Consider the following 16830-nt stretch of genomic DNA (forward strand, 5'->3'; position numbering starts at 1 on the left):
AGTGGGAAGGAGAGCCTTAATTTAGTCGGTCAGACCCTCTAGCGCAAGGCCACTCTGGAAAAAAGAGTTTAAATTTAGCAAATTGGGATAAAGGGAGTTCGAAGGAGCAGGGATGGAGAAGCATGGGGTCTGAAGATGCCGTCTCACGGAGCAGGGCCTCTGGAGGTGACCGCCAAGGGAGGACATCTCTCCACCAAGGGTGGTAGGAGAAGATGGGTCAACCCCAGCAGCAAGGCACGGAAAAATTTCACTACCATGCTTTAAAAATTAGCAACGGGGAAACATAAAGGCATTTAGCAGATATCACAGAAAAACACACCTCAGTTTCATGGGATGATTCACTAAAGCAGAGACACAGATTGAGGAAGACAGCAGGTGGATTGAAGGTGGGCTTGGGGGATGCAAAGCACGTTGCAAAAGAGGGATAGAAAGAGAGGGAAAGTGGGTGGGAGAGAGACAAAATGCCAGCAGCTGCCATCTATTGAGCGTCTACTATGGGCCAAGAGCTTTACTCCATCATTTATATGTTAATCTCCCCCAAGAACCCTGCAGCATAAGCACCATCAACCCCATTTCTGGATGGGAAAACTGGTTTGTTCAAGGCCACCGAGCTGGTGAGTCGTGGAGCCCATGCTTTCTGAGGCTCTATACAGTCAACAGAGGGTGAAAGCCAAGATGCCTATAGGAAGAAAGGAAAAGAGTGGGGAAGGACCCAAAGACAGATGGACAGAGCCCAGAAGGGGACTGAAGGCAGACTAATGGCACAGTAAATGAGTTCTTCTAGCCCCATCCCAAACAAAGCCTGACCCAGCTAAGGGCTCAGGAATGGGAAAAGTGCTTGCAAAAATTGGAAAGCACAAGATAAAGCATGAGCTTGGGGAGGTGTGTGTGGGGGGTCAGTGTAGGCTAGGGGTGTGGGTAGGGCCATGGAGCTGGACTTTGCAATGGCAGAGGAAAAAATGGGTACTCTGCTGGGTGCTTTCCAAAAGTATATTTGGTGAAGAAATGTTTCCACACAGTGCCCTCCAACCCTGGCTCCCATTCTGAGGTGTAGGGCATGGCTTGAGCAAATGCAGAATGGCAGGGCTGAGCCCGGTGCAGCCTTCAGAGGATGTGTCCACAGCTGGAGCTGGAGGCCTGCCTGGAGGAGGGGGCAGGGTGGCTGGAAGTCGGACTGGGGTGGCCTCTGCTTAAAGCCCTGGGGCTGGTCCCCATGGCCACAGAAGGGCACCCTAGCTCATGGGCACAGCAGCTAAGGTCATGGTCATCTCAGACTCACGTCCCTTTGCTCTTCGGCCACCCCAAGGCTCCCAGCACCCACCATGCTTCTCTCACCCCCCCACCCAGAGTCCTCTCTTTCTCTCACGCTGACGCTTCCTTCTCCGCTACCTCTGGGCTCAGGCACCCCCCTCCTCTCCTCCTCGTTGTTCTCACAATCTTGTTCACAGCCCCCCACCTCCACCCCCTGGGATTATGGAAGGATTGAGTGAAATGAGGCAGGTGAAACATCTGGCCAGTGGCCTCCCCTGGAAACACTCAGTAGTAGCTCTCCCCTGCTATGCTCCCAATGTTGTACTCTATGTATCTGTTTTGGGGGCTGCCTCCCCAACTAGACTGGGCTCCCTGAGGGGAGGGACAGGGTAGGATTCAGCGCTCTATACTCAGTACTTATGTGGCCAGGCACATGGCACATGCCTGGTTAAGTTCTGAATGAATGAATGGAAAGTGGGTTTGAGCTGGGCTGGAAAGAGCCTCGAATGCCAAGCCAAGGACTTTATCATGTGACCTCTGTGTGTGTGTGTGTGTGAAATGGCTGAGGGCTTTGTCTAGCAGGCATGTGCAGGAGAGAGAAGCCAGGTCAGGAGTTCCACGGATGCTTGAGACATAATACCCTCTTTGGGACAGGCACATGGCCTCCCAAGGGGACTCAAAGTGGACAACCCTCATTTGTGTGTATGAGAGGATTACATCCCACTGCTTTATGACATGTGCATGTACAGTGTCTTCCCTGACACTGAGCAGTACCCTGGGGGAAGGAGTGGGAATTAGAAGACGTGGATCTGCCCTGAGCTCTGGGCAGGCTGTCCCCACCTCGGGGCCTCAGTCTTCTGATCTGTAAAATGGGAAAAGGGGAAGCCCTGATGGTATCTCTGAGCCCAAGGGCAGGGACAGCTTTTGCAGGTTCCTGTGTCCTTTCCTTGCACTTGGGGCTGGCAGCAAAGCAGCATGAAGCCGGGGAGCTGCCAGGCTACAGCTGGTGGGCAGCTCACACTCTCGTGTCATCAGGGAGAATCCAGCTTTGCCATTTCCCTTCTTCTCTTGTCCAGGCAGCGGACAAGGAGGACAAACTTCTTCAGAGGCCAACTGGAGGGCCTGTGAGCCCTCCCCAGCTGCTCTCGGAGCTCTAAGTGGCTCTGCTGGGTGGGTCTCATCTGCACGGTGCCTACAGGAGATTGGATTTGTCCGGGTGTGAAATCTTGGCAGCAGGGAAGGTCTTGGCTCTCCCCTGTTACCACCCTGAAGCTCAGTTTCAACGAGTTCTGGGACGCAGGCGGGTCCAGAGGCCTGGAGACCTGGGAGGCAGCCCTCACTCCTCCTTTGCCTCCCCAAGCTGCAATTTCCATGGTTGCAAACGGAACCATGAAGTGGCCTATCCTGCTGACAGGCTTGTTCGGAAGATTCGAGGGAAAATAATGTGAATGTACTCAGCTTATGCAAGGTGGTAATGTTATGATCTCCAGAAGAATTAGACATGCACATACATGCACACAACAACAACAACAAAAAACAAAAAGCCTGAGATGACCCCGGGCACCAGAGCCAGGAGAGGCAGCAGGCAGGCACCGGATGAACGGGGGTTTATGACCTCCCCTTGCTCTTCAGCAGGCCTCAGAGTCATATTTTATTGATATGAAACAATTTTCCATATGTGACCCACTTTGCCCAGACCTGCATCCCCTGATGCAGCCTGAAAAGGAAATTAGGCTACTCGGGGGCTCTCCTGCAATCTGCCAAGGTAAATGTTTGGGTGGGAAGCCACACCCCTCTTCTCTTTGTGGGTTCTGCAGCCCTGTCTTCAGCAGCCAAGGCCAGCAGAATAGTTTATCTCTCTACCCAGTCAGGTCTTGCGATTAAAAGCAGTAACGGTTGTTGAATGGTCTCTTTCCATGGCCATAAACGGTAACTCAAACCTATTCATTTTCTTCCTGCATTTTTGGATTGGGCAGTGTGTTTGGGTAAAAATATTTTGCATTGGTTTTTTGCAGCAAGCCACTTGGGAATGAGGAAAATTCCTGGGTTGCATTTTCGGGGTCCCCTGGACCTGAAGATCATGGAAGCCTCAGGCCAGACAGGAAAGGCCCCCTGCAGTGTCACGGCTGGCTGTCGCCCCATCTCTTAAGGCAGTCTGCTTGCTACTGTTAGTGATGGGAACGCACTACCTTTTGGAAGACTGAACCGAAATCTGGATCCTGTGGCCCTTGACCATCCTCCTACCCCCCTCCATGGACACAACAAACACATCTCATCTCCTCTTCAAGTTGCCTTCCAGGGGCTTGGAGGCCATGCACCCCTAATCCCCACCCAGCAGTTATACATAACAGGATGCACTCAGAAATACTCCAGATGTGTTCCTCCACTTTGAGCACACAAAGAACCACTTCTTCAAATAATGTCTGACATCTGAACAACACCTACTGCTGCTTAGGGACTTTCTGCCTTTCGGGGCTGGGAAAGAAAGGCGTCATTATTTCCATTTTCCAGGTGGGGAAACCGAGGCTTTGAGAGGTTAAGTGGCTTGGCCAATTAGTGGCAGAACCTGGATTACAACTTTAGTTTCTAGCACATTAATTAGTTAATTTAATGGCTATGCATTGCATGCCAGGCGCTGTGTGGGACCTGGAGATATAGCGGGGAGCAGAAACCAGGGCCCTGGTCCAAGGAGCTGTCACTGTGGCAGGGAGCCCACTCCCTGCTGCCATCGTCACATGCATGTGGGCCTCATGCACATACGCTGAAGGCGCCAGGTCCCTCCCTGGTGCCTGGCCTCCTGCTGGAATGTTCTCTCTGCCATGCTCTTCTCCATTCAACTGCCTTTTGGATCTAGACCAAGTCCTTGTCCCCCAGAAGCCCTTGCCGTACACCCCAATCATCACAGCACTGAATGGCTGTTCTCTCTCTGCTTGCTGCGTACTGGACAGCCAAGATCCTGAGCTCTAGAGCAGGAAGGCCAGCGTGCAAATCCCAGCACCAGTTTCCAACTGTGCAACCTTTGGTTGAGGTAATTAACTCTCTGTTTCTAAGTTGCTTCATCTGGACACTGGAGATAGTACTAGTACCTACTTTTCAGGGTTGTTGGGAGAATTAAGTAAGTTCATACAAGTAAAGTGCCTAAAACTGTCCCTGGCACAGAGTACATATTCAGCAAATGTGAGCCATTATTATCACTCTGTCTCCCCAGTCTTAGGGTCACAGTTGCTTTGCGACAGAAGTGGGGCTTCCATGGCCTGCCCTGGTGCCATGCCTGCCAAGTCACAGAGGAGTGACGAGATCCAGTGGGGAGCACAGACAGTCTGGGGTCAGAGACCCTGGCTTGCATCCTGCCTCCGCCCCTTACCTGCTGTGTCACCATAGGCAAGTTACTGTGAGTGTCCATTTCTCTACCTGAAAGGTGGGACTCACGCCCCCGTCTCATAAGGCAGTCTGAGCACTAATGCATTCGTTGTGCTTTGTGAGCGGCCAGCAGCAAGTCACAAAAGTATGACACTGCCCCCACTGCCTTTTGGGGATCAGTCCCTGATCATGCTGGCCCTGGGGAGACAGGCTTGTCTGCACGGCCACTCTGACAGCAGACAACTCTACAGCGATGGCCCCAGATCCTCTGAACTTCCCCTCCAAGGGGAACAAGTGTGAGAAACAATGGGTGTTGTTTTTGAGGGCCCCCCTAAAAGTCACAGACAAAAGCTCGGGCGGGATGCCAAGGCAGCCCTTCCTGCATTCCACCTCCTGTACTCACATGTCTAGGCGAGTTTGCTAAAATCCCAGACTCCTATCTACCACCACCCCACCTGCGCAGTGCTGAGGTCCTGATTCAGCAGGGCTGGGGAGACTACGGTTCCACTGGAACTCCAGGGGATGGATTCAGGTTCAGGGCCAGTCCCCCCACCCAGGGCTGTCTCAAGACTCTGCACAACTTCTGTGCTCAGACACATGAGGACAGAGGCCCCGAGTCCCAGAGCCAGTCCAGGGCCTGCCACAACATGGATGGTCAGTGCATGTTGGTGACTTCATGAAGGCACAAGCAAAGCAAATTAGGATGACAGGAAGGCTTGGTCTCTGCCTTTGCCTGGAAGAGCTGGCTCCCCACCCTGGAACCTCGCCCATCAAGGATACTTTAATCAGCAAGTGGCATCTGCTAAGGACAAAAAGGACCATGTAGAGCAAACCCGCGGTGACAAACTGCTCTGATTCTAGAGGCTTCCTGGGCTCCAGCCCTGTGTAGTGATGCATGGGACAAAACAGAGAAGCTTTGCTCCCAACCTCTTGGTTGGGGTGGCCTCTCAGCCTCAGTTCAGCTGCAGGACTACTCGGTAGGGTGTCCCCGCCATTGCCACCGTGGCACCTGACAGCTCTGGAGTGCCTCTCAAGCCATGAAACACAGGCACCGTCATTCCCATTTTGCAGGAGAGGAAATCAGGCTCAAGGAGATAAAGTGGATCACCCAAACCATGCAGTCTTTTAGACTCAGGTCTACCTGGACCCTGAGTCTTCGCTTCTTCCGCAATTTCTGAGGGGAAGGGAGAAGGTCCTTGTTTGGGCAGAGGCAGTAGAGGTGGGGGCTCTGGGCAGGCTTAGAGCTAGGGCCTGTGGACCCTTTGCCACCAATGTCTGCTGATCATGACCACAAGTCCAGGGCTCTGGTCAGGAGGGCAAGGCTGGAGCCTCTACCTGCTTCTCCTGGCACCAGGCACACATCCCAGAGGCCTGGGAGGCTCTTTGGCACTCTCTCGGCTGGGCATCCCCTCACCTCCGTTCTGTCCCAGTGAGTGGGGCTGGGGGCTGTGAATGACACTCCAGTGATCGAGCCCCAGCTGGTTGAGAAACAAGCCTCTGAACCAAGAACAACAAGGACTCCTGGGGCTGCTTCTTCTAGGTTTAAGATACCAGGAGTGAATTAATGGTTTTTATACTGCTATATAGTCAGGCTCTGTTAAAACATTTTTCGTGTTTTAAATTAAATTTGCAAGTAGGGAACCAGAGCAGAGGGGCTGGGACAGGATGCATGGCCGCTCTTGGAGCTACTTCTGGAGTAGACAGCTCCATCCTGGAACATTCCCACAGGTTTGGGGGATGATGGAGGAGGCTTCAGTGGCCCCCATAAGAGGCTGGAGGCTGCAGCACTGATGGGAGGCTGGAGACAGCTTGTGTGAGGAGGATGCATAGGGCAGGTGTTTAATAAACAGTAGCATTGCATCAGCTACCACAACTGATAATGGTAATAACAAAATCCCCAAGATGCTGGGAATGCAGGTGGTACCCAGGGAGTCCATGACTTGGGTAAATGCATGACTACAGGGCCAGGACCCAAGAAGCCTCAGCAGACATTGGTTGAATGAGCTGAGAGGGTGCCAGGGCCTCCGAGGGGCCCCTTTACTCACGTTGCACCCAGTTCCCGCTCACTGGGCTGAGGAAGTTGGGGTAGAGGCCGAAGGGCTTATCAATCTTCCTGAGGACCTTGCGGATGTTCCTGACCTGCCGAGAGACAGACCCAGGTCAGCTTCCCTCTCCCAAGAAGCTGAGTGACTCCCAGGCCACCAAGGATGGGAGGCAGCTTGTTTGAATGCACAGAGGAAATCGTTTTCTACGAGGCAGCAAGGGAGTGCTGCGTAACAAATGGCCCACTCTGTGCCCAGAGGCCGTGAGCTGGCCTTGCCCTGGTGCCCACGTGCAGGACATGGCATCGGTGGTGCCTGACCCACCACCGCTGCCCTGAGCACTCTGCCCAGCTCCCTGCCAACCTCTGCCCCAGCCCACCACCCCACCTTCACCTCAACCCTTCCTCATTGCCTGATGCTTTGCAGGAGGAGGCCTTTCGGGGGATGGGGTTCATATAAGTGATGGTAGCTCATTTGTAAGTGTTAAGTAAAATTGCTCTTTTAATAGGTCAAAATGGCCAAATATTAGCAATTTCGTGTGGTTCAACCTCATCATACATTATTTCATCTGACACTTCGGATGAGAGGTGGGTTCCTGAAAACCCCCTTGCCCTAATAGGCATCTCAAGGGTTTAATAATAATAATGACAATCAGGACAACAATAACAGCTGTTGAACCTTTATCAAATGGTTCCTCTGAACCAGACTCTTGATACACGTTATCTCCAGCTCTCAGAGCAGCCTTTAAGGAATTATCATCTCAGCTTAACAGACGAGACACCTGTATCTCAGTTCAGTGACTTGTCCAGGGTCACCGGTTAATAGAGCCAGGAGAGAATCAGGTGTGACTGACCTCACTGCCTGTACTCCCCGCACCACGTGGCGTTATCCCTGAGTCCCACATGGACCAGGGCAGTGACCACACAGTGTCATGCAGCAAGAGGCCACCCCAGCTGGACAAGAAGAGTTTGGATCTGCAAGCTTTGGGGTGAGAAGGGCAAGAAGCAGGATTTGGGAAGGCTTTGTCCACAGGCTTCTGCTCTGTGGGACATTAAATCCTACCCAGGACAGAATCCATGGGGAAAGAAAGGCCCTGGGCGGTACTGCATCAGGCTACTAGATTTATCTATAAGGGCAGGAGCAGGGGAGAGCAGCCTTTTAACTGTCAGGCCTTCCCTTCCAGGGCACAGCACTTTGCTTTGCCACATGAGATTCCATATCCATTTATGCTAATAGCGTCCATTATGGCGGACAGGGATGTGCCTCTACCTGAAGTATTCCAGACTTCCTGGTGGTGAGCAGTGAAGCAGGCTACATTAGCTCCCCTGGAGGGTGCGGGCACTTCTAGAATGTGGGCTAATTTGTTGACTGGCAATAATCGCCTCAGTGGGAGGCAGGACTGCAGAATGAAAATAGTCATAGAATGTAATGGGAGAGAGAGAGATGGATGGACCCCCGAGAAACCTCTCTGCAGTGAGTCTGAAGCCTGCTGAGCTCATCTGGTCTGGGAGAGCATGGGCTTTCGTGCCTGTGGGTCCTGGGTCTGAATCTGGCTTCATCACTCACCAGCTGGATGCCCCGGGCAGCTGTCTACCCTCTCTGAGTCTTAGTTTCCGCCTCTGTAAAGTGGGGGTAACTTCATGGGATGCTGGGAGAAGAGCTATTATAACAGGCCCAGTTCACAGCAGGTGCACAGGCAGTGGCCCTATTGTTTCCAGACTAACCAGGGAGTAGAGTCCCTGTCCCACTCCTTCCTAGAGGAGTTTGACTGAAGAGCAGTGGAAGCAGGTAGGGGGAAGGGGCTTGGAGGTGGGAAAACGGATCAGAAAATAAGACCGATTGGGAAGTAGGATTCCAGTTATTCAATGAACTTTGGAAATGGGTGTCACAGGGAGGCAGAGTCCCTCTCATTTATAAGGGAAAAGTTTCTGAAGGAAGGTCGAACTGCAGGATGGATTGTTTAAGGGTGGTAATAAGCCAAGGAGATGTTGGGGAGCTCTTGAGTAGAGTCTTACACTAGGTAAGCAGTGGTCCCAAACCGGGCAAGAGAAAAGAACGTGGGTGCTTTCTAGAATGCAGATTCCTAAGGCCTGGAGGTAAAGCTCAGACATCTGTGTTCTGGCAGGTGTGCCAGGTGATGTGCTGCAGCAGGCTGGCTGACACGAAACTGGGAGCCACTGGGCAGAGGGCAGAACCCCGGGTCTTCCAGTTCCTTTCCCATTTAAAGAAACCAACATCCCAGAGGGAAGAGAAGGCTTTGGGAGTCAGGGCCTCAAAAAAGACTCTTCTTGGAGGCCTCTGCAGGTGCTGGTCCCATCTCCCCTAGGCAGGTCTCAGGAAGGGACAACTGGGGGGCCTGAGCAACTCAGAGGGTCGGTGTGAGCACATGTCCCTTGTCTGGTTTCGGGTTGGCCCCCAGGAGACATTTCTAGACAGTGGGGACTGCCAAGGGCTGTGATGCCAAGGAACTGACTCTGCCGAGGGGCAGGTACAGGCAGAGGTCAGGACCAGAAGTGACCTGGGTGCTGCCTCTCACCACCCCTTGCTGCCAGCAGGAGCGAGGCTGGCATCTGGAAGGAAAAGGCAGGCGGGCCTCACATGAAAGTGTTAAATGTCCCAGGAAAGGGCAGGTGCCCAGACTGTACATTTTAGTTGCTCCACTTTCTCCGGATTCCACGTGTATGTGCTACCCGGAGCTGACAGGCATCTATCTGACAAAGCCTTCTCCAGACTGCTCCCTGAGCTCACCTTCCCTGCCCCCTGCCATCTGGGGTACAAGTAGATCGATATTACTAGATTAGTGGTGGCTTGGGAGCTCCTGGGTTCCCCACTTACCCAGCCCATGGCCTCCAAGTGCTCATCCTTCAGCTGCCTGTGGAGACAAGAGGGAGGAGCTATTTTGGGAGGGAGCGGGATGGGGGCTGGGACTTGCCTTTTCAGTGAAGATGGGGTTGCCAGAGAGCTCCGTGAGGTGCAAGAACTCCAAATGCAGGGAGCCAAACTCCGCCAGGATGCTGCTGCTCCCTGCCATCGCCCAGCCCCAGCTCCCATTGGAGCCACTGAAAAGACAGAAGGAGCCACTGTCACCCACCTGCTTGGCCTGGCTCCCTTCTCTGCTAAGAGTAACAGCTGCCCAGTGGGCGGGCAGCTCCTAAGTGCCTTGGCGGCCGAGACCTGGCACACAAGTTATGCTACATTTACAGGTAACAGCAATAAGTTGTCAGGGACCACGGAGATCCCAGAGAACCCTCTGTGAGGACTCTGGCTTGCAATCAGAGGTTCTGCAGGTGGAGATTAAGTGGTGCTATGGCTCAGGTCCAAATGGGGACACATCAAAAGGCAGTAGAGTGACCTGGATGGGGCCCCATGTGGCCCTTTCCCTCTGCCCATAGCTGTCGGTGCTGCCCAAGGACACAGCAAGAGGCTCCGCGGCACCCACAGCCGATGGGCAGGCAGCCCTAGTGTGACCACACACCTGGAGCTGCCAGAGCCTGGGGAAGCCCGGGGTTAGGGACGGAAGAAGCAGGGCCCTAGGAGCAGAGGTGTCATCACCCATTAACCACACGCTTCTCGGGAACACCGAGGTATTTGGTATGTCAGCATGGCCCTGCAGCCTCGCTGGAGAAGGCTAAGCAACCACTTCCATTTATTGGGTGCTTTCAGGAAATAAGATTCTGAGGCAGGATCTTATTTAATCCTCTCATCTACCCCATTTACCAACAGAGAAATCAAGGCACAGAAAAGTTAAGTCACCTGCACGAGATCATATTAAGTAGAGCAGCTGGGACCCCAAAGCTGCCTCTGATGCCAAGCTTGTCCTTTGCACCGGGCTAGCCTGCTTCTCCTTTTATCATATAATAAGCAAGGACCCTGCCTTTCTACGTCTTCTCACTTACTCTCCCCGAGACCTCCCTGAGATCTGAGCAGAAGACTCCAGGTTCAAGTGTTTTGGCTGAGAAGACTTGGGCAAGCTGCCTAATCTCCATGCTCCTTTGTTTCTGCATCCACTAAACGGTCATGATAAAACCTCCCAGCTTTCACCCCTAGGGCTTTGGTGAGGAGTAAGAGAGAAAAAGGTGCAGAATGCAGGTGGCCTGGGCAGGCTGCTTCCTCTACACGTGCCTCAGTTTCCTAATCTGTATCATGATTATCCTTCCTGAGGGACATCTGGGACAACCAGGGGATGGGGTCTTTGCAGGAAGGTGAGGGCAGGGAGGTGGTGTAGTGAGCTCCTCACCTTCGTAGGGGCTCCAAGATGCAGTTAGTGGGCAGGCTGAGGGGCTGGCCCTGCAGGGGGGCCTTGGGCAGCCTTTCTGCTTCCTTGATAGGGACAGTCCTGCTTCCCAGGAACTGGCCCCCATCTTTCTCTCCTAGAGACAGGCCAGCTTGAGGGTGGGGAGAGAGGGTCTGGGAGGTCACTGCTTTTTCTGGAGAGGAGCTGGGGGCTCCCCTGAGGCTTCTTATCAAAACTCTTTTCTCAGGCCCCGGAAAGTAGGGATGCTTATCAGTTTCCCAGCTTCCAGAAGCGGATGGAGGACTTGTTTTTGAGACGTCTGGGGAGCAGATAACCTCAACAAATATAGAGACAACGACTGCCCTCTTCACCCTGTCTCTACTTCTCTGGGTATTCCGCTGACCTGGGGGCAGGGGTGGGTGGGGGAGGCATGGGCTGCACAGAGACTGGGACCTGGCTCCTGGGTAACAAACAAAGCAGCTTCTGTTTATGGAGCTGCTGCAATATGCCAGACACTGGGGCAAGCAGGCTGCATCACTGCTTCCTTTAAATCCCACAAGGTAAAGCTTCATTAATCCCAATACGCCAGTCGAAGGTGAAGGCAGGATTCAAACTGAGGTGCGCTGGCCTTTTCCTAATGGGGAGGGGGGGTCTCCTGCCACACGGCACCACACTCACCCAGAGGGAGGGGAGAGCTAGCCCCTCTCCAGCTTGTGATCTCAGGGGTATCCTCAGAGGGTTTCCTGAATAACTGATGCTTCCTGCCTTCCCAGGGAAGTTCAAGGTAAGAAAAAAGCCACCAGCTGCCCAGCAGTCTTTTGTTCTCACCTCCTTCCTCTCTCCCGCCCCCACCCGCTCACCCTCCCAAGTGGGCTTCCTGAGCAGAGGGGCCCTGGGCAGGGGCGGCCGGTGGCTCTGCGCCTTCCCCGTCTCAGGCCGGGCCTCCAGTGCCGGCCGCTCCTCTCCCAGCTCTGTGACCTCAGGCAGGCGGGCCAACTTCCCAGACCTCGATTTCCTCATCCGTTAAGTGAAGATATTCAAACCTCACTGAGTTGTTGTGAGGTATAAATTATGCATGTGATTATTCTCATTGTTATCCTCATGTAATTAAGCGCGTGTACATTCTGCTGTTCATCCTGTTGTTAGTAAGCGCCTGGTGGGTGCCAGGCAGCGATGGTATTTTATACCTTCACAGCCGGCTTCCGAAGCAGAGAGTGTCATCCTTATTCTATAGGTGAGGATACTGGGGCTCAGAGAGGGGGGGACACTTCCACGGTCACACAGCGAGTTAAGTGGTGGTGCTGGTAGGGTTGACTCAAATGGAAACCCCCGGTTCTCTGCACCCCTCCAGCACTGCCCCCAAGTGCATCTGCTCTGGGCACAATCCCAGAGGCCAGGGGGTCCCCAATTGCCCTCAGAGTCCGTGGGTTCACGGGAAGCTCTGTCCTCCTCTCCCATCTCCGGGCCCCGCTGCAGCCTGCAGGTGGGTTCTCCCCCTGTGCTCTCTCCCCTGGAGGAAGGGCCTGCTCCACACCCCTGCCCTCCACCTGGCTGATGCTTCCATGGGGGCCTGTGCATGGTACAACTGTGAACTCTGGAAACACATGGACTGGGACTCTAGTTCGAACCTCACACCCTGGCTGTGTTACCTCGTCTCCCCGAGCCTTGGTTTCCTCCCTGGTGAAAGAGGTTCACGGGGCTATTGTGCAGGTGAAAAGCGATGATCCACATGACATGCTCACATTGTGCCCGGCTCACAGTAAATGCCCAATAAATGTTAGCAGCTGTTCAGAGGTGTGTGCGTGGCAGGAGCGTGCCTGTGTAAATGAGTATTTGTGTGTGACCAAGGTGAGCTTGTGGATCTGTGCGTTGAGGGTGCATGTGTGTGGCGGTAAGGGAAGGAGGCCATGTGCATGAGAGAGACTGATTCAGCTGCAGTCGTCCTTTCACTGGCCACGTCATTCTCCTGGGGTCCGGGGTCCCTGCAGGTCACAGTGGCAGGCTGTCGCTACTCTGCTTCCCAGGCCTGCATGCACAGACATGGCAGCTCAGTGCCCCATAGGGGAGGGGAGAGGCTCATCCTTACTTGGGGCCATCCCCTCACTGCCCCCCCCCCCCACCTGGCAGTTTGGGACAGAGGCCTAGATATCTACTTATCCTACTGGGGCCTGAGTTCCAGCCCTTTCAGCACTGCCCACAGTGAGCCATGCCAGGGAGTAGGGGCAGCGCTGTGTGTCCAATGCCCACCAGCAGGCCTGTCCCAGAGGGTAGAACCCCCGGATGCACACATCCCTGGCGTTCTCACTGGTCGAACAGGGAGGCATTTTTAGCAACAGACTCTCCTACCCAGAGACAAAAAGAAGATGTTGCCAGGAAATATGCATCTACATACATATGTATACAGCACTGACAGCATGCAAAGAGCCTAAAAATAAAAGCACTTCCTTAATCAGAAATGTGGGGATCTGGGTTGGGACAGGTCCATGCTCGGAGACACGAGCCAGCGGGCAGCAGAGTCTGGCCTCTGTGCAGTTTGCAGGGCTTGGGGCAGGCAGCCGTGGCACAGAGGAGGGAGGGTCACTCTTGCCAAGATCCTGTCCTGGACCCCGAGCAGTAAGGCCCCAGAGGCTCGGCCCGGGAGAGGAGCCAGGAGGACAGCGTGTTGTTTCTGGGCTTCCCATCCGTGCTGGTGGAGGAGGAAGCTGAGCGGAGGCCAAGTGGCCAGTGTGTCTGCAGCTCTGAGGCTGCCAACAAAGGACAAAATCCTGGCCTGGAGACCCGGGTTCTGATTCACCCCGGGGGATGCATCCCAGCTGCCTGTGAGATTTAAATGAGATATAGCCCCTGGAATGCTTTCAGGCCAGAGAGAGGAGGGCTGTGGATGAAGAAGTCACAAAGGGTGTGACTTCCCCGAGATAGAGGGAGCCGCAGGTTCTCTGACCAGAGCAGGGCCCCTGCCTTCTCTCCAGCATCCTCTTCTGGCTCCCGGGCAGCTGACCCGCCCAAGCCACTGTTGGTTTGAGAGCCACGAGATAAGAAATCCCTCTGGAGATGGGGCCCCTGAGTCCAGTGCAATGGAAATACTGGAGCCTCCCCCCAGGCTCAGGGCTGCCCGAGGCCTCAGGGATGATCCCAGGAAGCTCCCGGAACCAGGGAGCCAGGAGCTGCGGCCGGCTGGGGTGCCTCCTGCAACTGTCCTCAGGGGCCTGCCCCAGGCAGCACCAGGGCAGGTGTACGGTGCCCTGACAGCAGGTTCTCGGAGGGAGAGCCGGGTGGGTGTTAAGAGCACAGCTTTGGAATCAGAAATTCTGGGTTTAAATCCTGGCTCCGTTACTTTCCAGCTCCTAGACCTTGCTTGAGTCACTTCATCTGAGTCTCCATTTGAATAATGGGGATAATAAAAGTGCACACCCTCAGCGGTGATGCACAGGAACATTTAGCACAATGTCTGGCACGTAGTAATTGTTCAGTAAACGGCAGGAATAGTTGTTATTGTTAGTTTTCACTTTCTGTCCCACATGCAGTGCCAAGCACAGGTAGGTGCTCAGTGAGTATTTGTTGAATGAATGAATGAACAAAGATTGGACGTGGAACCAGCTCTCAAGAAGCTCCCAGGCAGGGAAGGGAGGACAGGGACAAGCGTGACCAGGGCCATAAAGGGAGAAGACAAAGTGCCTGTGAGGTCAGAGGAGGAAAAGACCTCTGGCTCTGATGGGAAAGGAGGCATTGAAGTGGGCTTGGCGGGCCAGGGGAGTTGTAAGAGGAGGCACTCCAAGTGGAGGGGACAGAATAAGGAAAGGGAAGACAGCGTCATGGGCACAACTGGGTACTCCAGGAGCAAGACATTCACACTTGGATGGATCTGAAAGCTGGCTCGCCCATGAGCTTGCCTGACTCTGACCCCATCCCCTCCCCTCTCTGGGTCTCAGCGGCGCCCTGTGGAAAGTGAGGGGCTATAAACACACTCACAGCCCCCCATGGGGAGGCAGTGTGGTGGAGCAGGTGAGGGCCCGAGGCTTTGGAGCTGCGTGGAGCTGCGGCCCTGGTCCATCCTTCTCAAGGCCCTCCCCCTCTGTCCTTCTGTGACTTCGTGACAGCCCAGAAAAACTGTTGTTCAGATGCCAAATTGAGTAACAGAGTAGGAGAGGAATGATGGAAACAGCCAATAAAAATAAATGTTTTTAAACTGAGCCAGTAGAAAGAAATATTACCAATGGTACTTCAACTAGTAGCCTACATGTTTGGGTCCTATCCAAAATTCCTGGTATAATCCACATTTTCTGCAACAAGAATTTATTATTTTTAAAGAAAAGAAAACTCCACTACATATTATAATTTAGAAACAGAGTCTGAAGTTCTGAGTTCCTGTCCGGGAATGGCTAATTCCTGGCCTTTGGGATCTGGTGGGGCCTGTACCACCCGGAGCCTGTGGACACTCCCAGAAGTCCCTCTGGGTTCTGACACCGGGTTACTGAGCCCCAGCTGTCCTGGGTGCTGGGGGTGGGGGTCAGCAGCAGAAGGCGGTCCCTCCTCAGATCAGGGGTCCCTCTGCCTGAGGTCCTGAGACTCCCTGCAGTTTCAGGTACTTCCTCATCGGGGGAGAGCAGGAAGCACATACTGGGCCCTGAGCCCTGGCTGGGGAGGGAGGGCGGCTGGGGCAGGAGGGCTGTGAGTCAAGCAGTGCTGCGGGATATTCACAGAGCAACAGCTGCCCCTCCCCACTCTGGGAAGACCAGCCCTCGCATGGCCTAAACCCCAAGGACCAGGTTTGGAGAGTCCTGGATTGGGGCATTCATTGAGCCGCTGACTCTTTGTGGTTCCTGAGGCAGTGACTATCCTCTACCTTGTGCCTCCGTTTCCTCATCTGTAAAATGAAGAGCCCCATGCCTGCTTGACTGCCCAATGGCCCCTGGAGCCCGTGCACTTGCCCCCATCCCACCCCCACCCAGGCAGGTGCACAGCTGGGGGTGCTAAGGCAACCGAGGCCACAAATGGGGAGCAAGAGGGTGGCCTACCTTTTGAAGTTCACCACGCCCTTGGGGATCCCGGTGGGGGTGTTGAAGGCGGGCAGCAGTTTCTCCCCGAGCTGGATGGCCTTTATTCGGAACACCTGTAAGGAAGGGCCAAGGGCATCTTGAACCCGACTGGCTGCGATGGTGTTGCTCTAAGATGCAGCTGCTGGCAGGATAAACGCGCGAAGGCTCCCGGGGCCCTGGGCGGGAGGGATGCTACGTGAAGCTCTGCAGCCAGACAGGCACGGATGTGAACTTGGCTCCACAAAATCCTGGTTATTTGGCCTCAGGTGAGGCACTTCTCTCTGAGCCTCAGTTTCTCTATCTGTATGAGGATAATTTTGCCTTCTTCTGGGGTGTGATGAAATGGGAGGAATGTGCTAGCTGGCAAGCACGTACAATGTCAGGGCTGTGAGACAGGCTCAGGGATCATCACTGTGATTGGGGTGACCAGTGGGGAGATTCGAGGTGGGGGGGGCCCTCCAAGTCCTGATGAAAACATGGCCAAGGGGGCGGGAGCGATGGTCAGTGCCTGCCCACGTGCAGGACGGGCGGTGTGTTAAAAGCCCTGGGCTGGGGGCCACAGCCCCAGTTCCAGTCCTCGGTCCACGACTTAGCATCCCTGTGCTTTTCGGTCCCTCTGGGCAGTAGTTTCTAGTGTATAAAACCAGGGGAAGTGCTGGACGTGTCCAAGGGCCCTTCCCCCTTTGACCTTCTGATTCTGCCCACTTCTCCCATTTCCCATATGGAGAGAGGAAGGGAGAGGGTGAATGGCTTCTAAATCACCAGCACAATCGCCATAAACAGGTCCCAGGTTTCAGGGGCCCAGCTCTGACCCCCTCGAGCAATTCTTCTGAGCTGTTTGATTAATTCCAAAGGGCCTGCTACCCTCGGACCCACGGGTTTCTTTCCTAGCAATTTATTCTAAGGA

The 16830-nt window shown here is 54.2% G+C and overlaps 1 protein-coding gene across 3 annotated transcripts in view; it reads right to left on the reverse strand.

Annotated features, from left to right (window-relative positions):
* MAN1C1 (mannosidase alpha class 1C member 1) overlaps window positions 1–16830 on the reverse strand; it is a 144868-nt gene that overhangs the window by 12600 nt on the left and 115438 nt on the right. For 2 of the 3 annotated variants that reach the window (XM_037828122.1, XM_037828124.1), the window contains exons 5-7: window positions 15903–15997; window positions 9586–9712; window positions 6657–6750 (exon numbers count right to left, since the gene is read on the reverse strand). In XM_037828122.1, the coding sequence (XP_037684050.1) occupies window positions 6657–6750; window positions 9586–9712; window positions 15903–15997 (316 nt within the window). Of the gene's footprint in view, window positions 1–6656; window positions 6751–9488; window positions 9526–9585; window positions 9713–15902; window positions 15998–16830 lie in introns of all 3 variants that reach the window. The other variant, XM_037828123.1, reaches the window with a different exon arrangement.

The sequence above is a fragment of the Choloepus didactylus genome, chromosome 2 (assembly GCF_015220235.1).
Source record: "Choloepus didactylus isolate mChoDid1 chromosome 2, mChoDid1.pri, whole genome shotgun sequence".
Lineage (NCBI taxonomy): Eukaryota > Metazoa > Chordata > Mammalia > Pilosa > Megalonychidae > Choloepus > Choloepus didactylus.